Genomic DNA, 26,325 nt, shown 5'->3' on the forward strand with positions numbered 1-26,325 from the left:
CTCGCCCTGAGAGACTGTGTTTTTTTCCTTGGATGAAAAAAGTCCTCAAAGGGAAATGTTTTGCTGATGTGGAAGAGGTGAAATAAAAAACGGCAGAAGCACTAAAAGGCGTCAAAATCAACAAGTTCAAAAACTGTTTTGAGCAGTGAAAAAAAGTCTCGATAGGTGTATTGCATCAAATAGACAGCACTTTGAAAGTGACTGAAGTATAAACATGTAAGAATACACAATTTTTTATAAAGAAATTCCTGTTTTTGGGGGTCCCCTCTCATATGACTGACAAATAAGGACATGAAGATGCTTAACACCGCTGGTCATTAGGGAAATATGAGTTAATATTACAATAAGATAGGACCACACACACTTAGGATGGCTAAAATTAAGGAGACTGATCACAACAAGAGTGGGCAAAGATGTGGAGCAACTGGAACTCTCATACACTGCGGACAGAAACATGTATCACCATTTTAGAATACATTTTGTTTTATGAAAGTTAAATATGTGCCTAACCTATTTGAATGAGTCATTCCACTCACAGGTGTTTACTCAAGCGAAATAAAAATTAAGGTGGATCTTCCTAGCAATTTAGACCTGTCTAAAACACTTGTACATCAATGTTCACAATGACTTTATAAAGCCAAAAGCTTTATAAACGACTCAAATGTCAATCAACAGTAAATTGATATATTCATATAATGGGACACTACTCAGCAGTAATAAGGAATGAATTACTGATATACAGTGCAATATGGACCACAAAATATTTATAAAGAAGCCATGCAAGTGTACATGCTATATTTTACTCATATAAAATTCTAGAAAATGCAAACAAATTTATAGTAACAGAAAGGAGATCAAGCACTTGCCTGGAAATGGGTGTGGGACAGGTGTCAGGTGGGGCAAGATAAAAGATTGCAAAGGGCATGAGGAAACTTTTAGTGATGATATACTAGATCTACCGTGATTTTATGCGAGTATGTGCATATATATGTCAAAACCTATGAAAAGTTTAAATATGTACAGTTTAAATCAATACACTATAAAAGTGCAGATTCTGATTTAGTAGATTTGGGATGGGGCCAAGAGTCTGTGTTAACAAGCATCCGAGTGATGCTGATGGTGTTTCCATACGTTTTGAGTGGCAAACTTTGAGTAGTCTTTATTTTGTCATAGATATAACTGAGTACACAGTAAATACATATTGTGCCATATTGAATAGTGCAGATAAAATCCACCATTAGAGGAAGTCCAAGAGGATGTCAGTAGTCAAGATTCTTGAATACTTTGGAAATTATTCATCTTGTCCAATCTGCTAGATATCTCCAACTATGACCCATCTGCACTTTCAGACTGACTGCTCCCCCTCGTAAAGCTTTGCTGGAATTCCAGTTAAGTTTGTATAGTGTATTTCATTTTATCATGCTTTTGAGTTGCATCAGAGTTGAAATAAAGTTTAAAGAATAGAGTTCAACCGAAGGCAGCTGTACGTTAAATTTAAGGAGCTTCCTAACAATTTAGACTTGCCTAAAAATCTCATATTGTAACACAACTTCATCATCCAGCATATTCATATTTCACAGCTCTTGTGGTTGTCCTCAGGATTATGTACTAAGTCAAGTAAGTTCCAGTGTGGCTTTGATCACTAACAGCTGAGATAAATCAGAACTTTTCTAGGAATGAACTCTCATCTCTAAAATGTGGAGGTTGAACTTTATTATATTATTTCTTCTGATTCTTACATTCCGTATTCTTCAGCTTATTTCAGAGTAAAGATGGCAAGAAGCCAGAACTTTAGCTTCTTGGCTCTGAATAAGGAGTGGGTTAAACGACAGGTCCAGAGTCATTAAAAAGTTTTTTAGTTGGACAGTACCAACCCTGCATAGTTTGCACCAGGGACTGGCTTTTTTTTTTTTGGTAAAGGGCCAGAATAATACACATTTTTGATGCTGCAGGCCATATGGTCTCTGTTGTATACTAAGCACTGCCTGTAGTATGAAAGAAGTCATAAACAATATATCAATGAATGGGTGTGACCATATTTGGCCCACAGTCAGTTTGCTGACTCTTGGTTTAGATCAAAATACCTTTCTAGTCATCTGAAGATAGGCAGAAAATCAAGAAAAAACTTTACTGATAACATTTTATTAACTCTGTGTACATAAAATAACTGGTCCTCACATCTAAAGACAACAAACCAACAAATTTTCATAATGTCAGGTTATATATATCCTTTAAGTTAATCAACTAGATATATAAAAGCTATTTCACAGGCATGGGAAGAAGTGTTCATAGAGACTTCGTTGTAAGAAGAGGTATAGAATGATAGAGATTTTTCAAATCTACAAGGGACATTTCAAAATTTACACTGTTTACAAAGTTCTTGCTTGGATAACATTTTATCTTCATTCATCAGAAGACTTAATTAGAGCAGCTTTCTTCTTATACTTTTCTCCAATCTCTCTAATATTTTCCAAGAGATCTTCAGACACATAGTCTTCATACTCTCTATCAACTTTAGCAATCTGTTCCTCCAGGTGTTTCTGGTGGAAAAAATGAGCAATTGTTAATGTAAAAACATAAATTTACAGACAAGAGTACATCATTTGTAAGAAAAGGATTAAAAGAAATGCTCTTACATCCATCTTGGAGAACACTTTGGGCTCCTTCCAAATCACATCCTCTTTTCTCCCCAGAGTCAACCCACTCTCCTAAATGCTCTTCTTTTGTTTATAACACACACACACACACACACACACACACACACACACACACACACACACACACACACTCTCTCTCTCTCTCTCTCTCTCTCTCTCTCTCTCTCTCTCTCGTACAGATGCATGTAACTCTAAATAATACAGTTTAGTGGAACCTGGTTTCAACCTTTGTATTTATTGAATATATTAAATGTAATGGTCTATGACTTTTTTTCAGCCATTTTAAGATTCATTCATGTTAATACATACCACTAGTTAATTCATGTATTCTATACAGTATTCTATTGAATGAATATGCCATTTATTTAACCACTTTACTGTTAATGAATTCTTTCTTAAGATTTTATTTATTTATTTTTAGAGGGGAAGGGAAGGAGAAAGAAAGGGAGAGAAACATCACTCTGTGGTTGCCTCTCATGCACCCTCTACTCGGGACCTGGTCCACAACCCAGGCATGTGCCCTGACCGGTAACTGAACTGGTGACCGTTTGGTTTGCAGGCTGGCACTCAGTCCACTTAGCTGCACCAGCCAGGCCTGTTAATTAATTTTTGTTTGTTCCCAGGCATGGTAGGCTGAGTAGAAGCCTCTCCAAAGATGTCCATGTTCTAATCCCCAGAACCTGTGAATGTGTTATCTTACACAGCAAAAGAAACTTTGCAGGTGTATGTTAAGGGTTAGGGTTAGGGTTAGGATTATAAGAAAAGATTATTCTGTGTTACATTGGCAGGTTCAACATAATCACAACGGTCCTTGGAAGAGGGAATAAGTGGTGTGACAATTAGAGAGAAGATCTAAAGACAGAAGTCAGAGGATCGGAGATGCTGTGTTAGGAGGAAGAGGCCATGAGCCAAGGACTGCAGGTGGCCTATAGAAGGACCACAGTCAGAGGCTCCAGTTTATACTTCTGACCACCAGAAATAAAAGAAATAAATTTGTGGTGCTTTAAACTATTTAATTGATGATAATTTGTTATGGCACGAATAGGAAACTAATATACCAGGTTATGTTATTTTACTATTTCAAATTTAGTAATATAAGAAAGCACAACAAATTAGGTGGCTTACAACAACAGAAATTTATGCTCTCACAGTTCTGGAGCTAGGTCTAAAATCAAGTTGTTGACAGGGCTATGTTCTTGCTGAAGGTTTCTAGGGAAGAATTCTTCTTTGCCTCTTCTAGCTTCTACCAGTTATCCTTGGCACTCCTTAGTTTGCAGCTACATCACTGTATTTCTGCCTGTATCTCCACATGGACTTTCTATAGGATACCAGTCACTGGATTTTAGACCTACCCTAACCTAGTGTGACTGCATCTTAACTAAGTATATTCACAAGGACTTTATTTCCAAATAAGGTCACACTATGAGATTTCAGATAGACAGGTATTTTTGGGGTATACTGTTTAATCCAGTACAGTACTCCAGCAGTGTAAAAATTTAATTAAATACCTAGAGTGAAACTGCATAGCTTTATTAGGGATTGCCAAATTGTTCTCTAAAATTGTTACATCAATTTATAATCCCAGCAATATAAATGAGAATTCTCATTTTTGTAATTCTTGCTGGCAAATAATATTATTAAAATTTAATCTATTGCCAATTTATTGAGGGTGGGAATGGTATATCTTTTCACATGTTTTTGGCCACATTAGGTCTTTGTGAAATTCCCATTCAAGTCTTTGGCCCACTTTTGTATTTATTTTTCAGAGATTATATGTATCTAGATCCTTTACCAGTTGTTTAAAAATAACATCTTCTACCATTTTATTATCTTTCTACTCTCTTTCTATGTCTTTTGATGTAGAGATCTTAATTTTAATAAAGTTGAATTTAATTGAATAATTCATCTTTTTCCTCCTCTATTCTATAATACTATCTCTCATACGTCAGTTTCCTGTCTATGCTCAATCACCTGTCTCTGGACTCTAAGCCAGTGAGGCTGGTTTGTATGTATGAATACTACAATGTGTTGGTTAATTTTGCTTTATAATAATTTTTGGAACATCTAAACAGAAAAAAAAAAAAAAAAAGATTTTGTGTCCCTCAGGGAAGTAGGAGCCCAGAAGAGGAGTCAGTGACCTTTTTCTACAAAGGGCTAAGTAATAAGTATTTTATTTTAGGCTCTGCGGCCTGAAATATACCAGATGGCCTTTGTAGCACCTGTTGAGCCCTGGTGTTGTAGTGGGAAAGCAGCCATAGACAGTATGAAAGTGAAATGAAGTGGCTGTGTTCCAATAAAACTTTATTCACAAAATTCAGCTGTGGGCACAATCTGGCCTGCAGGCTGTAGTTTGTTGTCTCCTGGTCTAGAACATCAAGCTATATATAGGACCTATATATAGCTCCATCAGGAACTGCTCAAAGAAACACACTGTCCCATGGAAAATACAACATCTGAAGACACCATCAGATCCAAATTCCTGTTTTCTTTAGTACAACTTCATCACTCATAAAATTTCTCCACATTAGGTTTTAATGATAATTGATTAACTTTCTATGCTCTTTCTATACGTTACTGGCTAATTGTGAATCTTGCATTGTGCAAAGTAAATGCTCAGTAAATGTTGAATTCAGTCTGATCTTCTTGAACAACATTAAACTATACAGTAAGTAATTAAAAAAGTAATAATAGCCCTGCCTGGTGTGGCTCAATGGATTGAGTGCTGGCCTGTGAACTAGAGGGTCATCAGTTTAATTTCCAGTCAGGGCACATGCCTGGGTGGAGGGCCAGGTCACGTCTCCAGTAGGGGGTACATGAAAGGCAACCACACATTGATGTTTTTCCCCCTCTACAAGTAAATAAATAAAATCTTTAAAAAAAGTAATAATAATCTATCATTAGAATTTCAAATATAATTTTGTATTAACTGATTAAAACTTTAATAATTGTGCCTACCTTTCACATAAATCCATAGTAATAAATCACTACTGGATTAACACCACTAAGGACAGACTAATAATTATCTATAACAAAGGTACAAAGAATGTTGGCAATTATTTAGTATAATCCTTTCATTTTACAGATGAAGAAAGACCAAAAAGAAGTCAAATGATACATACAAGCAGACTTTCTCATTCTAAGCCAACAGTTGTATATTATGAATGAACATTTCACAAGCTATTACAAACCATACATGGGAGAATGAGAAAGTAATCAACCACTCAAATCATTTTCTAGTCTGTGGTTGAAAAAGGATTCATTAACGGTTATAGGGCCAATAAGTGGCTGAATTAGGAGAAGTGGGTAGAACCCAGGTTTTCTGAGGTATCCAAGGTGCTTTTCTTAGTTTTTACTAGTAAGCAGTGAAGAGCACTGGCAAATAAGAAAACAACAGATCAATGTCTTTCAGGAAAGATTAGGAAAAGTAGGGTATGCTCTGCTTTCAATATATGGAAGTCTATTAATGTAATATAATGAGCCTTCTTTTCTTAAACCATTCAAAACTGGAAATTTATTACCTGATAAATTACCTAGGAATTATGGAGTTTAGCAATTACCTTAGCTGTTGGGTTCTGTAGAGATGGTTGGAAGAATACTTTTATTGTTAAACTTTCAAGCTATACGTAAGGTGAGCATAAGGAAAACATCAGATTTCAGAAATACTGATTCTGTGTTTATATGAACTTAACAGAATGGAGGAGTATTTGTCATAACATGCTCTTTCATCTGAATGAAATCTTAACTGTATTACAATGTTTGCAGTATGTAGAACAAGGTTTGGCACCACATTCTATGCTGTAATAATCATTGTTTGTTGTTTATGTGAACAAAACAGGTTACTTTGTAAGATGCGTAAGTGTCCCCTTATACCACTCTTAGACAGGATTCTTCTGATAAATTTATACTAGATCATAGTTCCCATAGAAATAAAATTTATCATTTGATTTCTGTTGAAACAAAACAGAAATATATCAAAGTTTTAAAAGCTTTCTTAGAATGTAGAAAAGACCTTCACACTTACCTCCACAGACCCTACATGTGTAGCAACCATCTCTAAAAGACACTGCAAGTTATTTCCCACTTTTCGTCTTTCTTCAGTTGTGGTCTGTACAACTAGTTGGTATCTGTAGGATAAAAACTCTTGTTTGAGTTGTCTAGAGAAAAAACTTAGTATATCACCTCTAGTTAGTTTACTTGTCCTTTTCATATCCAACAAAACCAGGCTGTGATGGGGAAATGTGCTGCTTGTTATATGTATAATTAATTCACAGAGGTGCAGCTTTCAATCATTATACAGAAATAAAAACATTTTCAAATATCCTTTGTAAGTAACAAAACAAAACAGTAACAACAAATTGTTCTTTAACATACAAAGCTTGGAAGCAAATGGTCTTACCTGAGTCTCCAAAAGGATTGTACGCTTAATTGTTGATCTAATCTTTTCTTATGATTATCATGCATAATAGCTTTTATAGTAAAAATTCCTCTTTACATATGTTTTTGGGGGCAGAAATTAAATACACTTGAATGGAAGAGTAGGAGTCTTGTTTGAGATATTCAAATTCAAAACAAAAACTGAGAGCCAAAAAAAATCTTCAAACAAATTTTCCATATCTAGGCTACAAATAAGAAAATGAAGGACTGTGATTTTCTTAAGAGTTGTGCTTTCAATCTTAGAGTAAGATTTTTTAAAAGTTATTTGAAGGCCACTTGAGACTTAGAGAACCTGTGAATTAACTAATAAATGTATTGGCTTTATATACGTTGCACTAGAGAATTATACACATAAAGGCAGAATATTCTATAAGGAAGGAATGTCACTATTTTTAGCTACATTTATGATGTATCTAAAATGTTTCCTAAGAAAGTTTTAAAATAAGGGAAACCAAAAGGGAAAACTTGACAACGCATAATTTGATAATAAAGAACTTCTAAAAAAGTAACATAGTGTCCAGTTACTTCTGATAAAGCTTGTTTGGAAACATGTATTTGTTTCAACTGGATATATTAGGTAGCAATTTGAATATACTGCAAATTTTAATTTGTTTATGCCAGTTTCCTCGAGAAATGTTATGTGAATGCATACACTCAGCAGAATCCAAATGCAAAGCAATATATGAAACACAAAACACAAAATATAAGCATATACCTGACAGGGGCACTGGCTCCCTTAGTTCTTTAAATATGTGATGAGTCACATGCATCCATATCTGGTGTTACAATTTTCTATTTAATTTCAGATAAACCTCCTTCTACCTCTTCTCCTTAATTCTCAAGCTACAACCCTCTGAATACCCATTTCCCCATACAAACTTTAGGTCTTTTTAAGGTAGAGTATAATACTTACTGTAGTATTTAGGTATTTCTTAAAATATTTAACATGTTTACAATTGTGCTAACATTTTCATTGGGTTCCAGTCTTTGTTGATGAGTCACTGACAAAGTTTTGGAGAGCTGGGCCCCGATCATAATTTTCCCATAAGTCCTGTGATTTTTACTGCAGATTTTTTTTCATAGTGAAATGGGGTATAGACTGAGGGACCCTCAAAGCCCCCATAGCCCTTGGTTGGGGGATGGGAGGAGCACATGATATGATTTAAGATACTTTTCATAACAAAGGCAAAATAATAGCTGTGCTACCACCTAGGGGCAAGGTAGGCATAACTTTCAGGATATATCCTTACTCATGGTGTAGCCAGGAAGGTGGTCCCTCTCGATCACTGAGTCACTGTTGCCCTGACTGGGAATGGCAGCCGAAAAAATGTAAACTATACAGGGAAACTGGCAAATGTAGCTCATTGTGGAAAAAGTCGAAAAAAAGGTCATGCAGAAGGCTCTGGGTCAGAATTTAAAACTAATGGCAAGTAGCCACAAGGAAAGCCAGGATGAAGGGGTGTAAACAAGGCATGCTGTCAATAGGGAAATAGGAGCCATGCAAGAAAAAGGAAAGCCATGAGGCAGCTTATAGTAAGGGTAAAGGCATGCTGCCAGTAATAAGATAGGAGCCACGTAGGCTATAGAAGCCGGTCTGCCATGGGCTAGTAAGAAAGCAGGCATGCTGCTTTAATCATGCCCGCCCTAGCTGACTCCAAAGCCACCAAGGATCCTGCCTTGCAAAATGCTGACCCTCTGCCTTACAAACTCAGACTGTATCTGGACTCTTGAAACTTGTGTCTTTCCTGGACTTCACCATAATCCAGTGCACCAGGACATGTGTATTCCTGGAATATAACATGGAGGCTAGTGACAATGTACCCCAGATTATGAAGAAAAAAGCTGCTGTGAGGTTGTTTGCACAGCTGGCTTAAAATAAGAAAATGGGGAACTTTTGGAGCTTTTGGTTTACAGCCTTTTGGGAAACAAGGGAAGTGCTGGGTTTCGTGGGAAAGGAGGACTCTGAGCATAAGTGCTCTGAGTGCCCCCAAGGTCGGTATATAGTAAATAAAAACCTGTCCCTTCCAGCATTAATTGTTGGGTCATTCACCAAGGTACCACGCAGACATGACTGTTTGCTTGATTACAATAGTGTAGTGAATATTACGAAGGCACATGATGTGTTATAGCAGATTGACTCTATAATTTATAGTAAAATTACAGTTTATATATACCTAATATCTAGGAACTATATCTTAAAAATATGAGCTTCGTGGAGTTTATTAAAGCTTAGTGAAACTTTATTAAAATTTGCTAATAAAGAGCCAAAGTTATTTGAATTGTCTCAAAATTTTATGTTGTTTTCAGGGACTAAAAACCATTTATTAACTAGATCTAAAAATGAAGGGGCAATAGCTATAATAGCAGCAAAATGTATTTGTCTAGGGAAAGTACCTTCATATTATAAGCTATTCTGCTAAAGTTCTATTTACCACTCCCTCAACAACCAACACCTCTATAACACATATTAAAGCAAATAAACACAGATCTAGTTCTGTAGAATGTTAAATAAACTGAAAGTAAACATTATAAATCTTGGTGAGATGGACTTACTCCTGCTGAATAGAATCTAATTCATTCATAGCTTCACTGAGGCCCTCAGTAACAGCACTCTCCAGCATGTGCTTGTGTTTCTCCAAGGACTCCAGCTCATTGGCACATTTATTGTCCTCTTCCTCAGCTTCCTATCAGAATAGAGTCATGGTTATATATTATTTTGATATTCACCTTCTATATAATTCAGGTAGATTTTAAAAACTTTATGTAAGCATTTAAAAAAAATCAGGTTGTATCATCATTTGTATTCTCAGGATGATTACTGCTTTACATGTAAATGATATTAAATTAAGATACTCCTCCAAGAACCTTATACTATAAACACAAATGTGACTTTGCAATAGACTTGTATAAAATTCATTCAGCAGTGTTTTCAAGTCGGTACCAAGAGATATTTTATGATACTCTGATTTAAGATTTTTCCATGAACATCAAAGATGCTTTTTTATAGGTCAAAATGTGGGTAACTTTCACACTACCATTATTTCACACATGTATTAATTATGTACAGGCAGGTAGCCCAAATTCATCAATTCTTAGGTTTCTCAAGATGAAATAGAAAAGTCTTTTACTTTCACTTAAGTGCTTTAAAGAAAAAAAACTCAAGTGTTGTCATAGAGGACATATGAAAAAACAAAAATGATTACTAAAGGCCTCATAGTTCACATGTAGATCATATTATCATAGTGTATTTTCTAAAGATTTCACACTGCTTAAAAAAATGTATATGTCCTAAATATACAGGTCAGTAGAAAAGTTTCAATTCCTAATACCTTGTTGGTGTAACTAAGTAAAAAGTATTGTTGTGGTTAAAATTTTCACATAAATTGTGTAAGTGGTAATAAATAGTCATTCAAGTACTTCCCTAAGTATATGCTGGCCAGAAAGTGGATAGGAGGTGGTGGGGAATGAATCTTATTATTTTACCCATATTCTAGATACCATGTAAATGACCTTTGGAATTTGGCCAGGATAGTCAGTTTGCAATGATACTTTATATGCAATTACATACAAAAGGCCTTATTGGATAAGCTTTAGAAGTACATAAGACTAAGTGTCCATAAAAAGGTAGAAGAAATTATGTTTATAACATATTTCGGTCTTATAAGGATACTAAATCACATATAGAAGTATAAAAAATTAGTAAAAGAGTGAACATATTCTATGGTAAAATAGCCAAAGTCCAGAAATAGTCCCTTAAAAGAACAAATGAAAAAGCTCCTCACAATAAATTTTGAAATAGAAGACAAAACTAAAACACAAGTTGTAGGATATAGCTTAAATATTTCAGTTTGATGTCAGAACTGGTACCTAATCAATCAATTATGACAGTTTTGGCTAACTTATATAAACTGTGGCAAAGTTCTTACCTTAATCTTTTGTTGGTGGAGATCATCCAGCTTTTGAATTTCTTCTTTCAGACTTCTTACACTTCTCCTACTTTCTGTTATCATTGTATTTAACTTGGGAAATAAAGCTTTGGGTGAGAAATTGTAACTATACATAAAAAAATTTTTAACAAGTTATTTAACTTTTATATTAACCGACTAAATAAACCATGCTATTTCTTCTAGTTCTTTTGGACACTTATTATTTATCTTAAAAATTTACTATTCCCCAAATAGGAGTTAATTTTAAGAAAACTTCTAATTAATGTTTAAATGCAGAGTGGTATAGTAGGTCATTAGTTAGGAATCAAATGTATGGCTTAATTTTCAGTAAAATAAAGATACTATCATGTTTTTCCATTAGTAGCTATGGGAATACCTTTAAGCTCTCACATACATTATATAAATATCATGTACTATGTTTTTATACTAATGTATTAATATATATTATTTTTACTCTCTAGTTTCTTTAGACTTTAGTTATCTAGCTTTCCATTTATGTTCGCTTTCTGGGATATTAAAGAAAACTATTCATATGGATTTTATTAGGTAACATTTGCTAATTGGTTATAGTCAATGCATTCTTCCAAAGAGTAACCAAATTTAATCTTGTGCTTTAAGATCTGTTAAAACTAAAACTGAAGTAAAGGTGTTTCTACAGCTCATTTCATGTTGGTAAGTGCTGATAACAGGTGATATTAGTAATACAGAATGTGTCTCAGCTAGATCAAAAGGAAAATATTTCCCGCAGGAAACAGAACATAGTAAAAGGTATAAACTGACATCTTTAAAAAGATGATTCTAGATATACATAAAATTTTTTAAATTATATATACGTTTTGGGAAAACTTTAGTGAAGGTATTATTATTTAGCAAAAGACAGGATGGTAAAAGGCCTACACTTTTTAAAGAAAGTTGCATATTCTTTTCATTCAATTATCAAAAGTCCCTTGTAAGGGACATTCCTATTTTACAAGTGAGAAGAGTGGGCTGGAAAGAATGCTATTTACCCACGATCATGCAACTAGCATATACGCAGAACTAAAACCTAGATGTTCTTACACTAAGGACATTTTCTATGTCACCTGTCGTTTCAGTTATTTTAAAGAACAGACTTACTGAAGCTATAAACTTTGTTTTCATTCTAAAGATATTTTACTTCTAAAGTAATTACTAAGTTAAACTAGTTGTTTCATTAAATTCATCCACAATAAGGCCAATGGACACCCAAATTACCAGAACTTCCACTGCACTCTCATGGTAGGTCAAAATAATGTTTACTTATCTTCAACGAGCTTTTATTTTCCATGTCAGCTTCACTACAGTTTCATCAATTAATTAAACATTCTGATTTCTGGCCAGGATGAAGGCATAGGTAAATATACTTTCCCTCCTTGCACAATCAAAAGAAGGACAACAAATTTTAAAACAAAAAATAACCAGAACTTCCAGAAAATCAAACTGTGTGGAAGTCCAACAAAGGCACTAAAGAAGAAACATTCATCCAGATGGGTAGGAGGGGCAGAGACTGGCAGCTAGGGTGGAGAGGACACCCAGCAAGGCAGCAACTGGAGGACTAGGTGGGCAAGGTGGCAGCTGGTGGACCTGCTGTCCCACATTTGCATGCAGATGAACTGGGAGGAACAGCTGGGTAGTGAGAGACACATCACAACCCAGGGTTCCAACACAGGAAAAGAAATCCTCAAAACCTCTGGCTGTAAAACTCTGGGGGATGTGGCAGCAGGAGAAACTCCCAGCCTCACAAGAAAGTTTGTTGGAGAGACGACAGGGTCCCGGATCGTACACAACCCATCCACCCAGGAATTAGCAGCAGAAGGGCCCAATTTGCTTGTGGGTAGTGGGGGAAGTGACTGAAAACCCACTGAGAGCTGAGCAACTGTCATTGTTCCCTCTTAGACCTCTCCCCCACACACAGCATCACAAGGCAGGCTTGGTTGCCCCACCCTAGCAAATACCTAAGGCTCCACCCCTTCCAACGGTAACAGGCACAGTGAGAAAAATAAATATGGCTCAAATGAAAGAACAGGTCAAAGCTCCAAAAACAGAACTAAGAGATGAAGAGATAGCGATAGCCAACCTATCAGATGCATAGTTCAAAACACTGGTAATTAGGATGGTCACTGAATTGGTTGAGTATGGTTACAAAATGGAAAAAGTGAAGGCTATGCAAAGTGAAATAGAAAAAATACAGGGAACCAACAGTAAAGGAAGGAAACCAGGAGTCAAATCAATGATTTGGAGCAGAAGGAAGGGATAAACATGCAACCAGAAGAGAATGAAAAAACAAGAATTCAAAAAAATGAGGGGAGGCTTAGGAACCTCTGGGACAACTTTAAACATTCCAACATCTGAATCATGGGATTCAGGTGCCAGAGGGAGAAAAGGAAGAGCAAGAAATTGAAAACTTATTTGAACAAATAATGAAGGAGAACTTCCCCAATCAGGCAAAAGAAACAGACTTCCAGGAGATGTGGGGAGCTCAGAGAGTCCCAAAGAAGTTGGACCCAAGGAAGCAGACACCAAGGCACATCATAATTACACTACCCAAGATTAAAGGTAAGGGGAGAATCTTGAAAACAGCAAGAGAAAAGAAGACAGTTATCTACCTACAAAGGAGTTCCCATTAGATTATCAGCTGATTTCTCAAAAGAAACCTTGCAGGCAAGAAGGGGCTGGCAAGAAGTATTCAAAGTCAGGAAAGGCAAGGACCAACATCCAAGATTACTCTATCCAGTAAAGTTATCATTTAGAATGGAAGAACAGGTTGAAGTACTTCCCAGATAAGGTCAAGTGAAAAAAGTTCATCATCACCAAGCCTTTATTATATAAAATGTTAAAGGGACTTATCTAAGTAAAAGAAGATAAAAAATTATGAACAGCAAAATGATAACACACCCACAACCATTAATAACTGAACCTAAAGCAAAAACAAAAACAAACTAAGCAAACAACTAGAACAGGAACAGAATCACAGAAATGGAGATTAGCTGGGAGAGGGAGGGGGGAGAATGGGGTAAAAGTACAGGGAATAAGAAGCATAAATAGTAGGTACAAAATAGACCTTAAGGGGAGGTTAAGAATAGAGTAAATGGAGAAGCCAAAGAACTTATATGTGCGACCCATGGACATGAACTAAGGGTGGGGGGAAATGTTGGTGGGAGGGGGGTGCAGGACTGGGGAATAAAGGAGAGAAAAAAATAGGACAACAGTAATAGCATAATCAAGAAAATATATTAAAACAAATTTCCCTACCCGATTATGAAAATCGACATTTCCATTGTGGTAAACAGGAAAAATTAAAGAAAATAATGATCATTAATGATAATTTTGAAACCAAAAATAACCACTACTAGTATTTGGCATACTTCCTCTAGTCTTTCTTTCTTTTTTGTTTCTTCCTCCATTTCTTTCTTTCATTCAGTAAAGAGCTCTAAAGTTGCTTATAAGAAAAGAAGATAGAGCCACCAGACTAGAATTCTAGGACCTCTTGCTTCCAACCAACCAAGGTACTTGTATGAGACCTTTCCTTCTTATTTCCAGTCAGTTTCAGAATACAGGACACCCATTTTCCCTATGAAGAGAAGCACCCTTCCAGCTCTCCTCTCGATTCTATGCTTTCATATTTCTTCATGGAGTATATTCATATTGGTCAATCCCTTTTGCTCTTATTTTTTATTTTTTAACTTTACCTTCTTGCTCTTGAACCCTCCCTCTTATCTTTGTAATTAAACCCCCAAAACAAAACCTCAAAAAAACAAAAACTTCTCCCATGTACCACTAACTATAGTTTCATCTCCTTTTCTTAGAGAGAAATATTTATTATAGTTTAATATGCAGTAGTCCACAAAGAGTAGTCTTTTCATAGTATAGTATCTTCCATCTTCTACCATTTAAGATTTGATGCAGTTAATATGCTTTCTGGCTCCTCTGCTTTTGCAAATGTCACTAGTAACCATCTTAATGACTAAAGCCAACAAGCAACTTTCAGAGCCAATCTCATTTGACCCCTGAGTAATATCTGATGACTCCTTTCTGAAATCCCCTTCCTTGATTTTTAAGACCATGTAAACTCCTGGTTTCCTCTTCAAGTTTTGGGAGGTCCTTCTAATTCTTCCTCATAAGTTTCTTTTTCTCTGCTTGTGCTTTGGATGTGGATGTTCTCTCAGGATTCTGATCTTGGCTATATTCTCACTTGCTCACTTGGGAGAGCTCTCTCTCTCATTCTCACAACTGGGAGATCTCCTGGCTTAAGTAGCTGCATACTAAGAAATATCTGTATCTATCTGTATCTCCAACCTCCAACCGCCTATTGGACATTCTCCATTTTGGTGTCCCAGAAATCTAAAACCCAGCCTGAAATTCTCTTTCATAACTTTCTCTTGTATTCTTCATCAAGGTTCTAGAATATCACCACTGACAAAGATCCTCTCCTTGACAAAATTATTTATGCTCTCAACTTTCTTCTCAACTAGGCTGACTTTTGAGCTTCATGTTTGTCTCTGTATTGTCTAACTTTAGCAAGAATGCTGCTTAGTTATTTGAACCAGAATCCCCTCATCTTCACTATCTGATCAAGTCCTCATCGTCCAGTCCCCCTTAATGTTCTTGCCTTCAGTAAGAACTCTGTTAGGTTGGTTTAGCCAGAATCTTTCTTAATCCTGAGTTTCCCCTCAGTAATTTTCTACCCATTGAACTCTACTTTGCTCCTTGGCTATAAATTCCCACTTTTCTTTGTTGTTATTTGGTTGAGTCCAATTTCTCTTGCCTTCTACAAAACTCCAATGTAATAGTCCCCCTTGAATAAAGTCTGCCTTACTATCCTTAACAAGTATCATGCATAATTTTTCAACACCATATACCAAAGCTAGAGACCTAAACATTTTAAATTTCTCTCTTCCTTAAACTTTACATCCAAACAAACCCCTAAATTAGGTTGTTTCGATCTTTAAATCTCTTTTCATCTTCACTACAATAGCCTTTGTTTCAGCCCTTACCATTTAGTTTACTGTGAGGTCTCTTAATTGTGTGTCTCTACTCTTCAATATGGCAACACTGATTGAAAAGTTTTCAATGGTCCCCACTGCCTATAGAATAAAAATTCAGCCAGTAAGCAAGAAGTGATAAGCCCCTTCATAATTAGGTCCTTATTACTCCAGGCTTCCCCCTCATTCTTATACTCATGGTAATTCACTAACGTGCTATGCTCTTTGATCTCTGGACTTTCAGGGGGCTGTGCGTGTGTATCCTTCTGTGTAGTCCACTGGTCAATTCCTACGCGTTATTCACACTCAGCTCAACTACCACTTCCATCAGAAAAAGCCTTGTGCTTATTTTACATAGGTATATTATGAGAATCCACAGCATGCTGTATTTATACTACAAAAATATTATCATGAAAGTTAATGTTGTCAGGCCCTCCTTCCCACCTGAAATAGAGTTCACAAAGGCAGATACTGCATCACCAACATCAATTACAACAACACCAGATACACAGCACGCTCTCAAAAAAAATTGCAATAAATTTCAGTTGCTAATATTTAAACTTTACAGAAGTGTAACTGGTTAAATTTTCTTTCGTAATGTCTTTTAAGGTTGTGGTATGAGGGTCATAAGAGCCTTATAAATGAAATTTTTCAAAGATTTGTGTTTATACTGTACTACTTTGTAACTCAAATAAATTCCCTCTACCTTTGTAATATATTGATTTCTAATTTGCATTTTCCTATTTTTTCTTAAACAATTTTGGCAATTATTTTAAAGCACTTTTCAGATTGATTAGTTTTATTACTCTAATTTATTGATTTGTTTAAACTTTACTATTTCAAATTGGTATTTTACCTTATGCTATCTTAACTTGGTTAAACAGATTATCAAGTTGAAAAAATAGCTTTAGTCTTTAGTCTCTAAAGCATGACATTACTGACCGCTTTTCCCTCCAGTTTTATTGAGATATAATGTATAATGGTGTATAGATTTAGGGTACACAACACAATGATTTGATAGATTCATGTATTGTGAAATGGTTACATTTTGTCTACCTCCAACTATTTTGTCTACCTCCTTGACATATTTTTCCCAAAATCTTCTTCTTTTTCCAAGCCCTTAAGTGTTGTTCCTTCTCAAGATTCAATCCTCTGCCACATCCCTGTACACAGTCTCCCTAAGAAATATCACTCATACATATTCAACTATCACGTATATGCCAAAGACCCTGATACCTGTATTTTTGGACTCGATCTCTTTCTTATGTTCCGAATCTATTGCTTCAACTTCCTTTTGGATGTCTATGTTCCCGAAATAGCAAGCTCAACATCTTTAGCACTGTTCTGGCCACCCCAGCATTCACTTTTCTTCTGCTAGGTTGTCCACACTATGAAAATTTAAGTCACTGTTGATATTTCTCTTAGGTTTTACATTCAGCCATTAAATGCTTGGGTTCTACCTTCTTAACATTTCCTAAACCTGTCCCCTTCCTTCCATTTCTACTACAATATGTTAACCTCTTAACAATTTTAGCTGCTTCTCCTCTAACTCACTTTTCTCAATGCTCAAATGATTTTGAGCATTGAGAAAAAAAATAAAAAAATACAAATCTGATTAGCATAACTGTATATTAGTTTTTCCCCTCCAAATGGGAATTTATATTTCATGTCAACTTCAGTTATCTTTGGAACATTAACCAGCCCACAGTAGGCACCTTATAATCCTCACTCCTCTTCAGTTTTCTTTCATATAGACTTCAAAAAGTTTCAGTGTAAATTTGAAAGATATTGCAGTCATGAGATTTCTATCGCTTGCAATCCACTTGTTGAGTCTCTTGGTTTGGTGCACATCACAACAAAAGAAAGGTATTAAACTGAAGCAGGCTACAATAAAAAATCCAACTTAAACAACCACAATGTCTACAAAACATCTGTCAAAGCAGTCCTAATTCCTTATATTCTCTCTGTACTGTAATGTTACAGAAACCCCAAATTATAACAACATTGTATTATGAAACTCCTCACATGTTACAACTCTTTCAATATTTTTTGAGTGGAAAAATTCTTTCTAATACAAAGTAAGTCTTAACAGAATTTGTTAACATTAAAAAATGTGATTTACTTGCATTTGTGAAATACCATAGGCTTTATTTCCAGATGAGAATAAATAAATAAGTTTCTGTCCTGAGAAAACATAGGATTTCTTTTATACAGTAGTTCCCCTTTATCCGTGAGGGATAAGTTCTATGATCCCCAGTGGATCCCTGAAACCACGGATGGTACCGAACCCTACATATACTTACTTGAACACAAGCACTGCAATACTACAGCAGTCAATCTGATAACTGAGATGGCTACTATGCGACTAAACTGGTGGGTAGTGTATAAAAGTGTGGATAGGTTGTTCAAAGGGATGATTGACATCCTGCGTGGGATGGAACAAGATGTCTTGAAATTTCACCAAGCAATTCAGAACATGTCATTTAAAACTTTTTCTGGAATTTTCCATTTAATATTTCTGGACTGCAGTTGACTAGGGGTAACTAAAACTGTAGAGAGCAAAACTGCAGAGGGTGGGGCTGGCAACTGTCTCGAAATCTGTTAGCCAGACACATCAGTTCTTGGAGAGCTGAACTAACTAGGTTTTTCCTTTAAGTATTTACTGTCATAATAACAATACCTTTTGTTTGTATTACAGTAGCTTCTTAATTTTCCTTAATAAATTATAATAATGCTTACTCTAAAAGTTATTAAATACAATAGTAATGTTCTCTTTCAGGGATATTGTTGTTCACAGAAGCAGGAACTTTCTAAAAACTACTTTTGGAAACAGACTATCACAGACATTTAAATTGAAGTCTCCCTGAATTCTTCCATCCACAATGAAAAATTTGGTAAGAAGAAATTTCTTAACCTATCATAGCTAGTTAGCTTCTAAAGCCAAATGATACATACCTACTTTTATGGCAGCCACCTCAAATCCCTTTTAGCATAAAAAGGAATGTTATTAAAATATCTCAAGATCAAGGAGGAAATTCTCCATTAAAAACAAGGAAATTTAATCAGTTACATATATATCCTTTCATTATCAATGATATGTGAAGTGTAGGATGTTTAAGTTACTTGAAAAATTACTTCAAATGTTACTAATTCAAGGGTATTCTCAACTCTCATTTTTAATATTTTATTAAGAATTCCTTAGTAAATTAGAAACCACAAACTACATGCAATTTGAAGTTAAAAAATATTTTTTGCTTTTAATGACTCTGTTTTGTTACTTACTTGTTCTAAAGTATCATCTAATCCCATTTTTTTATTTAGAGCTTTATTACTTTCTTCTTCAGTTTGGTTCAAGAGTTCCTTGAGTGGTACCTAGAAAATACAGAGGAATGTGGGTTACATATGACATATGTAATTACAAAGTTTCTCTCATGAGGCATCTACATAATGTGATAGGAGGAACCACTTTTGGAGGAAAAAAATGAATCTGTGATAGTTTGAATCTAAATTAACATATTACCAATAAAAAATAAAACTATTTTAATGTAATTTTTATAACTATAGAATGTAACTTGCTTTTGGTTTTGAATACATGCAAAATCCTAGACTTGCGTATCTGTTCTGGAAATCCACTGCTATTATTTAAACATTTTATAAATATACTCAGCTTAATGCAGTCTCAAAAACAATTTATATGTTTTATGCTATAGATGTATCATTTTTTCTTAATCTTTTTCAGCTGTTTAGCCTTATAATTACTTGCTTGTACTTCTTTTTCTTTTTTGCTATTCATTGTAACTCTATTGTAATAACAAAGACTAGCAGGGACTGGTTGAATAAGTCATGTAACAGAAGACTCAGGCTGCAAAAGAAATGAGGAACAATTTCAACATACTACTGTAGAGGGATTCTTGGGGTAAATTATTCTCTGAATAAAGCAAGGCAGGTGTCCAGGATAAGTAAATGTTTACCAGTTTGTTTAAATAAGGATATAACTCAGGAACATAGAGCAAGGTATTTGGGAAGGGGTATGGAGCTTCCATGTTCTCTGAGCTTTGCCATTCTCCTTGCATCTCCACATATTCACCAACCTACAAGCTCTTACATTCTTGTATTTCTTATGTTTTTCTGCTATTTTCCTAATCTTATTTCAACAAATAACTTCATTGCCTCTCATTATTATTACTTTTTTAAATTGAGGTAAAACTTATACATTAAAATGGCTAAACTGAAATAATTAAGGCAAAATAAATTTAATGTAAAATTAACTTTCAAAGTGTACAATCCAGAGGCATTTAGTAATTCACAATGTTGTATAACCATCACCTCTAGTTCCAAAACATTTCCATCACTTCAGAAGAAAACCCTGTACGTTACTGTTTTCAGTAGACCTTTTGAAATTATTGGTGAGTTTTAACTTGGGCTGCTGTGTTTGAAAGATGTAATATCCTTTTTAACTTTTCTCCAAGTACTACTTATAAGAGTTGGCATGGTACCTTCTTGATGCTATTTGCTTTTTTATTGTTCTATTATTATATAATACAATTTCCAGAGATAATTGAAAAATGTTTTCTTTTCTGAGCATATGTATTCTTTATGTAATGGATGATCTTTTCTACAGTGGTTTCATTCACATACATATTTTCTTACACTAGTCATGTCCAACTACTCAAAATGATTCAGTAAAAGACTAAATGTTTACTGGGTGCATTTTTTTGGATAGAAAATGAGTCTTGCTTAATTTAATCCAAGTCTATCAACCAATAAACTGTAATCTCTGGGAAGACAGGGACTGTATCTTTCTGGATATTTTATTTCTAGCACCTAGCTAAGATGGAATGTATATCCTAAATTTATTAAAGACATAAATAGTTCTTAAGGGAAAAATATATAGCTTTAGCATTGAACTTTTCAAATTAAAAAATTAGGTATTTTGAAAACTAGTATTTTTGGAGGGCCACAAAAACATTGAAATTTATAAATAACAGAGAAGTTGTAATATGACAATTAAAAAATTTTCTTCCCCACATTATATCCATGGACATATTTAATTAGGTACAGATTTCTCATCATTGATTGCTGAAGTCACTTAATGCTCTATTATATTTCATGTGTTCACATGTGTCTTTGTGCCTGAAACTCTTTCTCATAGACCACCCCCATAAATCTTTCAAGGTTCATTGCAGGTTTGCCATCGCTGTGCATGCTTTTCTCTCAATTCTGGGAAGAACTGATCTTGTTAACATACCCTATAAAGACTTCTTCTAATAAAGCACAGGTTTTTTTTTTTTTTTTTTTTTTTGAACCAGATAGTTAAATAGATAAAATAGAGAGGAAGACATAATTCTAAGAGGACGGTACAACAGAGAGAAAATTTCTACTACCAAGAAGAAAGATGAAAACTTTGTGTTTTATTTTTACGTTTAGTGCTAAGTAATAGGCATGCTAAAGTTTAAACTTTTAATTATAGACATATGAATCAGACATCATATAATTTGAAAACCTTTGAAGCATTCATGATTACTTACATAAACTTGAGCTCTGTATTTGACAAGGCAGTTGGCACCAGCTTCAGGATTAAACTTAATTTCAAAGTCGTAACCTTTGGAATTCTCAGCACCCTTAGGTATAAGTTTTAATTTTCTAGCCAACTTGTGATACTCTGCTAATTGTGTTTCAATCTATAACAATAGAACAAAAAAATCAAACAGCCCCACTACAAATGGTTTCCAATCAGCATTTCTGTAATTTTACACAAAATTATATTGTCTGTATTTTTAGCAGGTTAACAATTTAGTATTTTTTAGTAGTAAGAATGGCAGTTTTAAAATACAAAGCATAAAAGACTTTATTCATACTAAATTTGTAGGATAATCATAAGGCTATAATTAATAAGCAATATATTACTGTTATTCCATTTATCTGACAAATAGTTTGGAAATAGAGTCCACACATAAGTATTAATAAAAATTCACACTCTTCACTTTAAAAATAACTTAAAGAACCAGTAAGTAGAACAAACATTAAGAAAAAATATGAAGCAAACCAAACTGAGGTACATATAGTCAAACTACTGAAAACCAAAGATAGTATCTTGCCAATATTTTGTTAAGGATTTTTATTTCTGTGACATATATTTGTTCATCACCACTACTTGAATATAAGCTCCATGAAAGTAGCTGAATTCCCAGTCTACAGAATAGTACTTGGCATACAGTAGATATCTAATATTTCATTAAAGAAATAAATCTGTAGCACCTAGGCAATTTATTTTCATACTGCTTCCTCCATTTAATACATACTTAGTTTTTCACTGCTGTTACCCATCTATAAAAATGAATATTTTGAGTGAAAGAATGTAATGGCAAAAGTACCCATCGGAACTTGCTTAAATAATTTGCCATTTCCAAAAATTTATTAGTTCTACTTAATTACTAAATTTAAGATTTCTTCTTAATGAATCAGGAAATCATCTCAACTACTAAAATTTGTTATATCATAGCTTATCATAGCTTTCTAGGGACTAGTAAGATTTATAGGTCCATTTGTCCTTGTACTAAATGGCCCTAGGGGTAGTTTCTTTTGCCATTTTCTAGCATTTAATTTATCTAATGAAAACAGCTTTCACAAGTCCATGTACTATATCATGCCTAAATGCAGGGACAGCAAATATGTGGTAAACGTGTCTTTACTTTCTCTTTTCCATAACCCATTCAGATAGTAAAAACTGATCATACCTTTCCTGATGAATTTAAATGCACTCTTGATGTCTATCTCAAAGAAGAGCCCAGAAGGCTATCACCAGTCAGAGGAGGCATATAGAATAAAAATTAGCTCAGAAAAAAATGATGAATGAAATATGTGTATTGAATTTTTGCATTTTCCCACCATTCATACTGTCTCTCTTATTTGCTACCTAAGAGCTTTGTTCTCAGTGTCCATGGATCTATTCTGGCTCCTCATTAGGCCACTGCTTATCTACTCCCCAGATTATTTTCTCCTTTCAGCCTGGTCCTCCAAATCAAAAGTAGCATTCTTTTTAGTACAGCTAGTTTAGCTAGTTAAACTCAGAGTTTACCTAGTCTAGAGATTCCTAACTTCTCCTTTCCCACATGGTATTTGAAAGATAAAAAATGCTCATTAATAACTGTTGAAGTAATTCACTTCGGATTCACCAATCTAGTTTAACCAAATTTCATTTTATGAATAAGGAAACTAAAGCAATGAGGAATTAGATGACACACTGAAGTGACACAGGCATGAGGTGGCAAATCCAGGGCTAACGCAACGGCTTACCAAATTCTATGTTCAAAAACTTTAGGGATCACCACCACAGGCTATTTCTTTTAAATGCATATTTTTCTCCTTAATACATGAAGACAGAGATTACCTAGAGAGTTAGGAGGATGAGGGAGTACAGATAGTTAAGGCCAAAGGTGGAGGAAATGCTTATTTTTCATAATGAACTGTCTATTCCATATTAAGAATTACATATATAGGTGTTAAAATACATATTTCTAATAATGAAACTATTATTGAAGTTAAGAAACTTATTAAGAAACTATTTGTACTATACTTAAAATATACTATATAATGTGATCAGGATGAAAAAGCAGTATTATCCCCCATAGACAAACATAACTGCATTTGAGTTACTTTCTCATTTTAACAATGGTGATAAATATATATAAGAAAAATTGTGCTAAGGAAACTGCTGGATGTAATAGAATAAAACAACGCCATTACTTTTGGACCCAAAGACAGCGACTAATACTGCCCTGACTGGTGTGGTTCAGTGGGTTGGGTATTGCCCTGCAAACTGAAAGGTTGATGGTTCGATTCCCAGTAGGGCTCATGCCTGGGCTGTGGGCCAGGTCCCCAGTTGGGAGCATGCAAGAGGCAATCGATCTATGCTTCTCTCACACATGGATGGTTCTCTCTCTCCCTTCCCCTCTCACTAAAAATAAAAATCTTAAAAAAAAAACACCCCAAAACACAAACCTGAAATATTAGTGTAAAAAACCTCAAATCAAAATTAAATATGAAACTCTCAAAAATAGAGGCTTTAAAAGACAGGCTTTCTTTTCTTTTCCTTAAAAAAAATTTTTAGAATTGAAAGAATCAACATGGCGAAGGAGAGGGAGTGACACTGATCTGCTCCCAGGACCATCCTGGAATTACAACTAAATTGTGGAGAAATCACCTGGAACAAAAGACTGAACAATAGTAAGAGAGGAGACTTATAATCTCGGACAGACAGGAGAACCAGCTTTAGCACAACCCAACTGGTAAGGAGTGGGGTAGAGACTCGAGAAAGTGGGTGGGGCGCCCATAGGAGGCAGCACCAGATGGATATTGAAACGGCCAGTTGGATCCCCCGGAGAAGTGCAGAGTCTAAACCATAAGCGGGGATCTCCAGCCTACAGCACTACAGCCCCCAAAATACACAGAAAACAGCCAGCTGCAAAAGGGGTAGGGTTGGTCTCTGCCAGAGACAGGCAGCTGGAGATGCAAAGATCCTTTTAAAGGACCAACGCTTAAATTTTTATTTGCAGCCACTTACCCTGGTTTCTGGCAAAGGCGGGGGCAGAGTGGGCTAGAGACACCTGAGGAAAGACTGTGGAAGGAGGCTTTGTGGAGAGAACTGAGAGAGCACCTGGTGGGATCCTGGTGTTGACTCATCCCCCATGTGGCAACAGCCATCTTGCTTAGAGAGACCATGTCCCTGAGTGGCAACAGCGTGAAAGGACACAATAACCCTGTACCCAGGAGGGGCTCAGCCCTGGCCCACTCGTGCTAAAGCCTCATTGCTAAACACAGCGTGGCAGTCACATATAGATGATCTCAGGCTAAACAGGGTGCAGAGTGGCCTAGTGACACTTGAGGAGAGACTGGAGATGGAGGCTTTGGGGATAGAATGGAAAGAGTAGCTGGGGGGTTCCAGGTGCTGACTCCTCCCCCATATGGCAGCAGCCATCTGACTCAGGCACACCACTCGCTTGAGCGGAACCAGTGTGAGAGGACCCAATAACCCGCGCCCCCCCCCCCCGCAAGGTGGGACTCTGCCCCACTCTGTGGTGCCTAAAGCCTGACAGCTGAGTGCAGAGGAACAAGATTCACAGCTGAAGGAAGAAGACAGCCACAGATAGATTCCTGGAAGTCTCAAACAGACTGCCTAAGGTCACACAGGGACAACATCTGACATCATCAGAGGCAGATCCAGAAAGAGAAAACAACTGTCTCTTGTCATAGAAGTTAACATCACAAAGTCAGGAAATCAAGACAGATCAATTTAAGCAAAAGCAAAAAAAAGAAGAGGCTCACGAATAATGGGAAGAAAAAGAAACACCCACCAAATTGAAGGGAAAGGAGGAATCCCCAGAAAAACTAAATGAAATACAGGAAAGTAACTATCAGACACTGAGTTCAAAACAACGGTTCTAAGGAAGCTCAATGAGCTCAGTGAGCTGAGAGAGATTTACCAAAAACTACAGGGAAACTAGGAAGAACTTACCGCAAACTATATCACCATGAAAAAGGACATAGAAACTATCAACAGGCAAGAAGAAATGAATAATACAATTTCTGAATTGAAGAACACAGTAGAAGGAATCAAAAGCAGGCTAGATGAAGCACAGGGTCGATCACAGAGCTGGAGGTCAAGGTAGATAAAACCTCCTAGAAAGAGCAAGAAAATGAAAAAAGACTCAAAAATAATAAAGAGGCATTTAGGGAAATGCAGGACAACCTGAAATGTAATATCTGCATAATATGGATACCAGTAGGAGAAGAAGAGGAGCAAGGGATAGAGAATGTGTTGGAAAAAGTAATGATGGAAAACTTCTCTAACTGGAGGAGGAAAAAAAGTCACACAAGTCCGGGAAGCAGAGAGGGTCCCATTCAAGAGGAACCCAATGAGGCCCACTCCAAAACACATCGTCATTAAAATGGCAAATATCAATGACAGAGAGAGAATCCTAAAGGCAGCAAGAGAGAAAAAGTAGTAACATATAAGGGAGCCCTGGTATGGCTAGCAGCTGACTTCTCAACAGAAACACTACAAGCCAGGAGGGAATGGCAAGAAATATTCCAAGTCATGACAAGCAAAGGCCTGCAACGAAGACTGCTCTCCCCAGCAAGGCTCTCAATTAAAATGGAAGGAGAAATAAGGTGTTTCCCAGACAAAAGAAGGCTAAAATAATACACCTCCACCAAACCAGCACTGCAAAACATGCTAAAGGAACTACTTTAAGAAGATGGAGAAAAAGAGTCTCTGAATACCCAGTT

General features: G+C 35.6%; 1 protein-coding gene across 1 annotated transcript in view; it reads right to left on the minus strand.

Annotated features, from left to right (window-relative positions):
• Nucleotides 1-2,402: 2,402 nt before the first annotated feature.
• The window catches only part of NDC80 (NDC80 kinetochore complex component), a 42,255-nt gene continuing 18,332 nt past the window's right edge, over nucleotides 2,403-26,325 (minus strand). The window contains exons 11-16 of the mRNA XM_054583823.1: nucleotides 21,567-21,719; nucleotides 19,321-19,410; nucleotides 11,018-11,110; nucleotides 9,645-9,775; nucleotides 6,679-6,781; nucleotides 2,403-2,540 (exon numbers count right to left, since the gene is read on the minus strand). Of these exons, the coding sequence (XP_054439798.1) occupies nucleotides 2,403-2,540; nucleotides 6,679-6,781; nucleotides 9,645-9,775; nucleotides 11,018-11,110; nucleotides 19,321-19,410; nucleotides 21,567-21,719 (708 nt within the window). The remainder of the gene's footprint in view (nucleotides 2,541-6,678; nucleotides 6,782-9,644; nucleotides 9,776-11,017; nucleotides 11,111-19,320; nucleotides 19,411-21,566; nucleotides 21,720-26,325) is intronic.

Source organism: Pteronotus mesoamericanus, unplaced genomic scaffold (genome assembly GCF_021234165.1).
Source record: "Pteronotus mesoamericanus isolate MK-2021 breed Mesoamerican mustached bat unplaced genomic scaffold, CSHL_Meso_final contig_74, whole genome shotgun sequence".
In the NCBI taxonomy this organism is placed as follows: domain Eukaryota; kingdom Metazoa; phylum Chordata; class Mammalia; order Chiroptera; family Mormoopidae; genus Pteronotus; species Pteronotus mesoamericanus.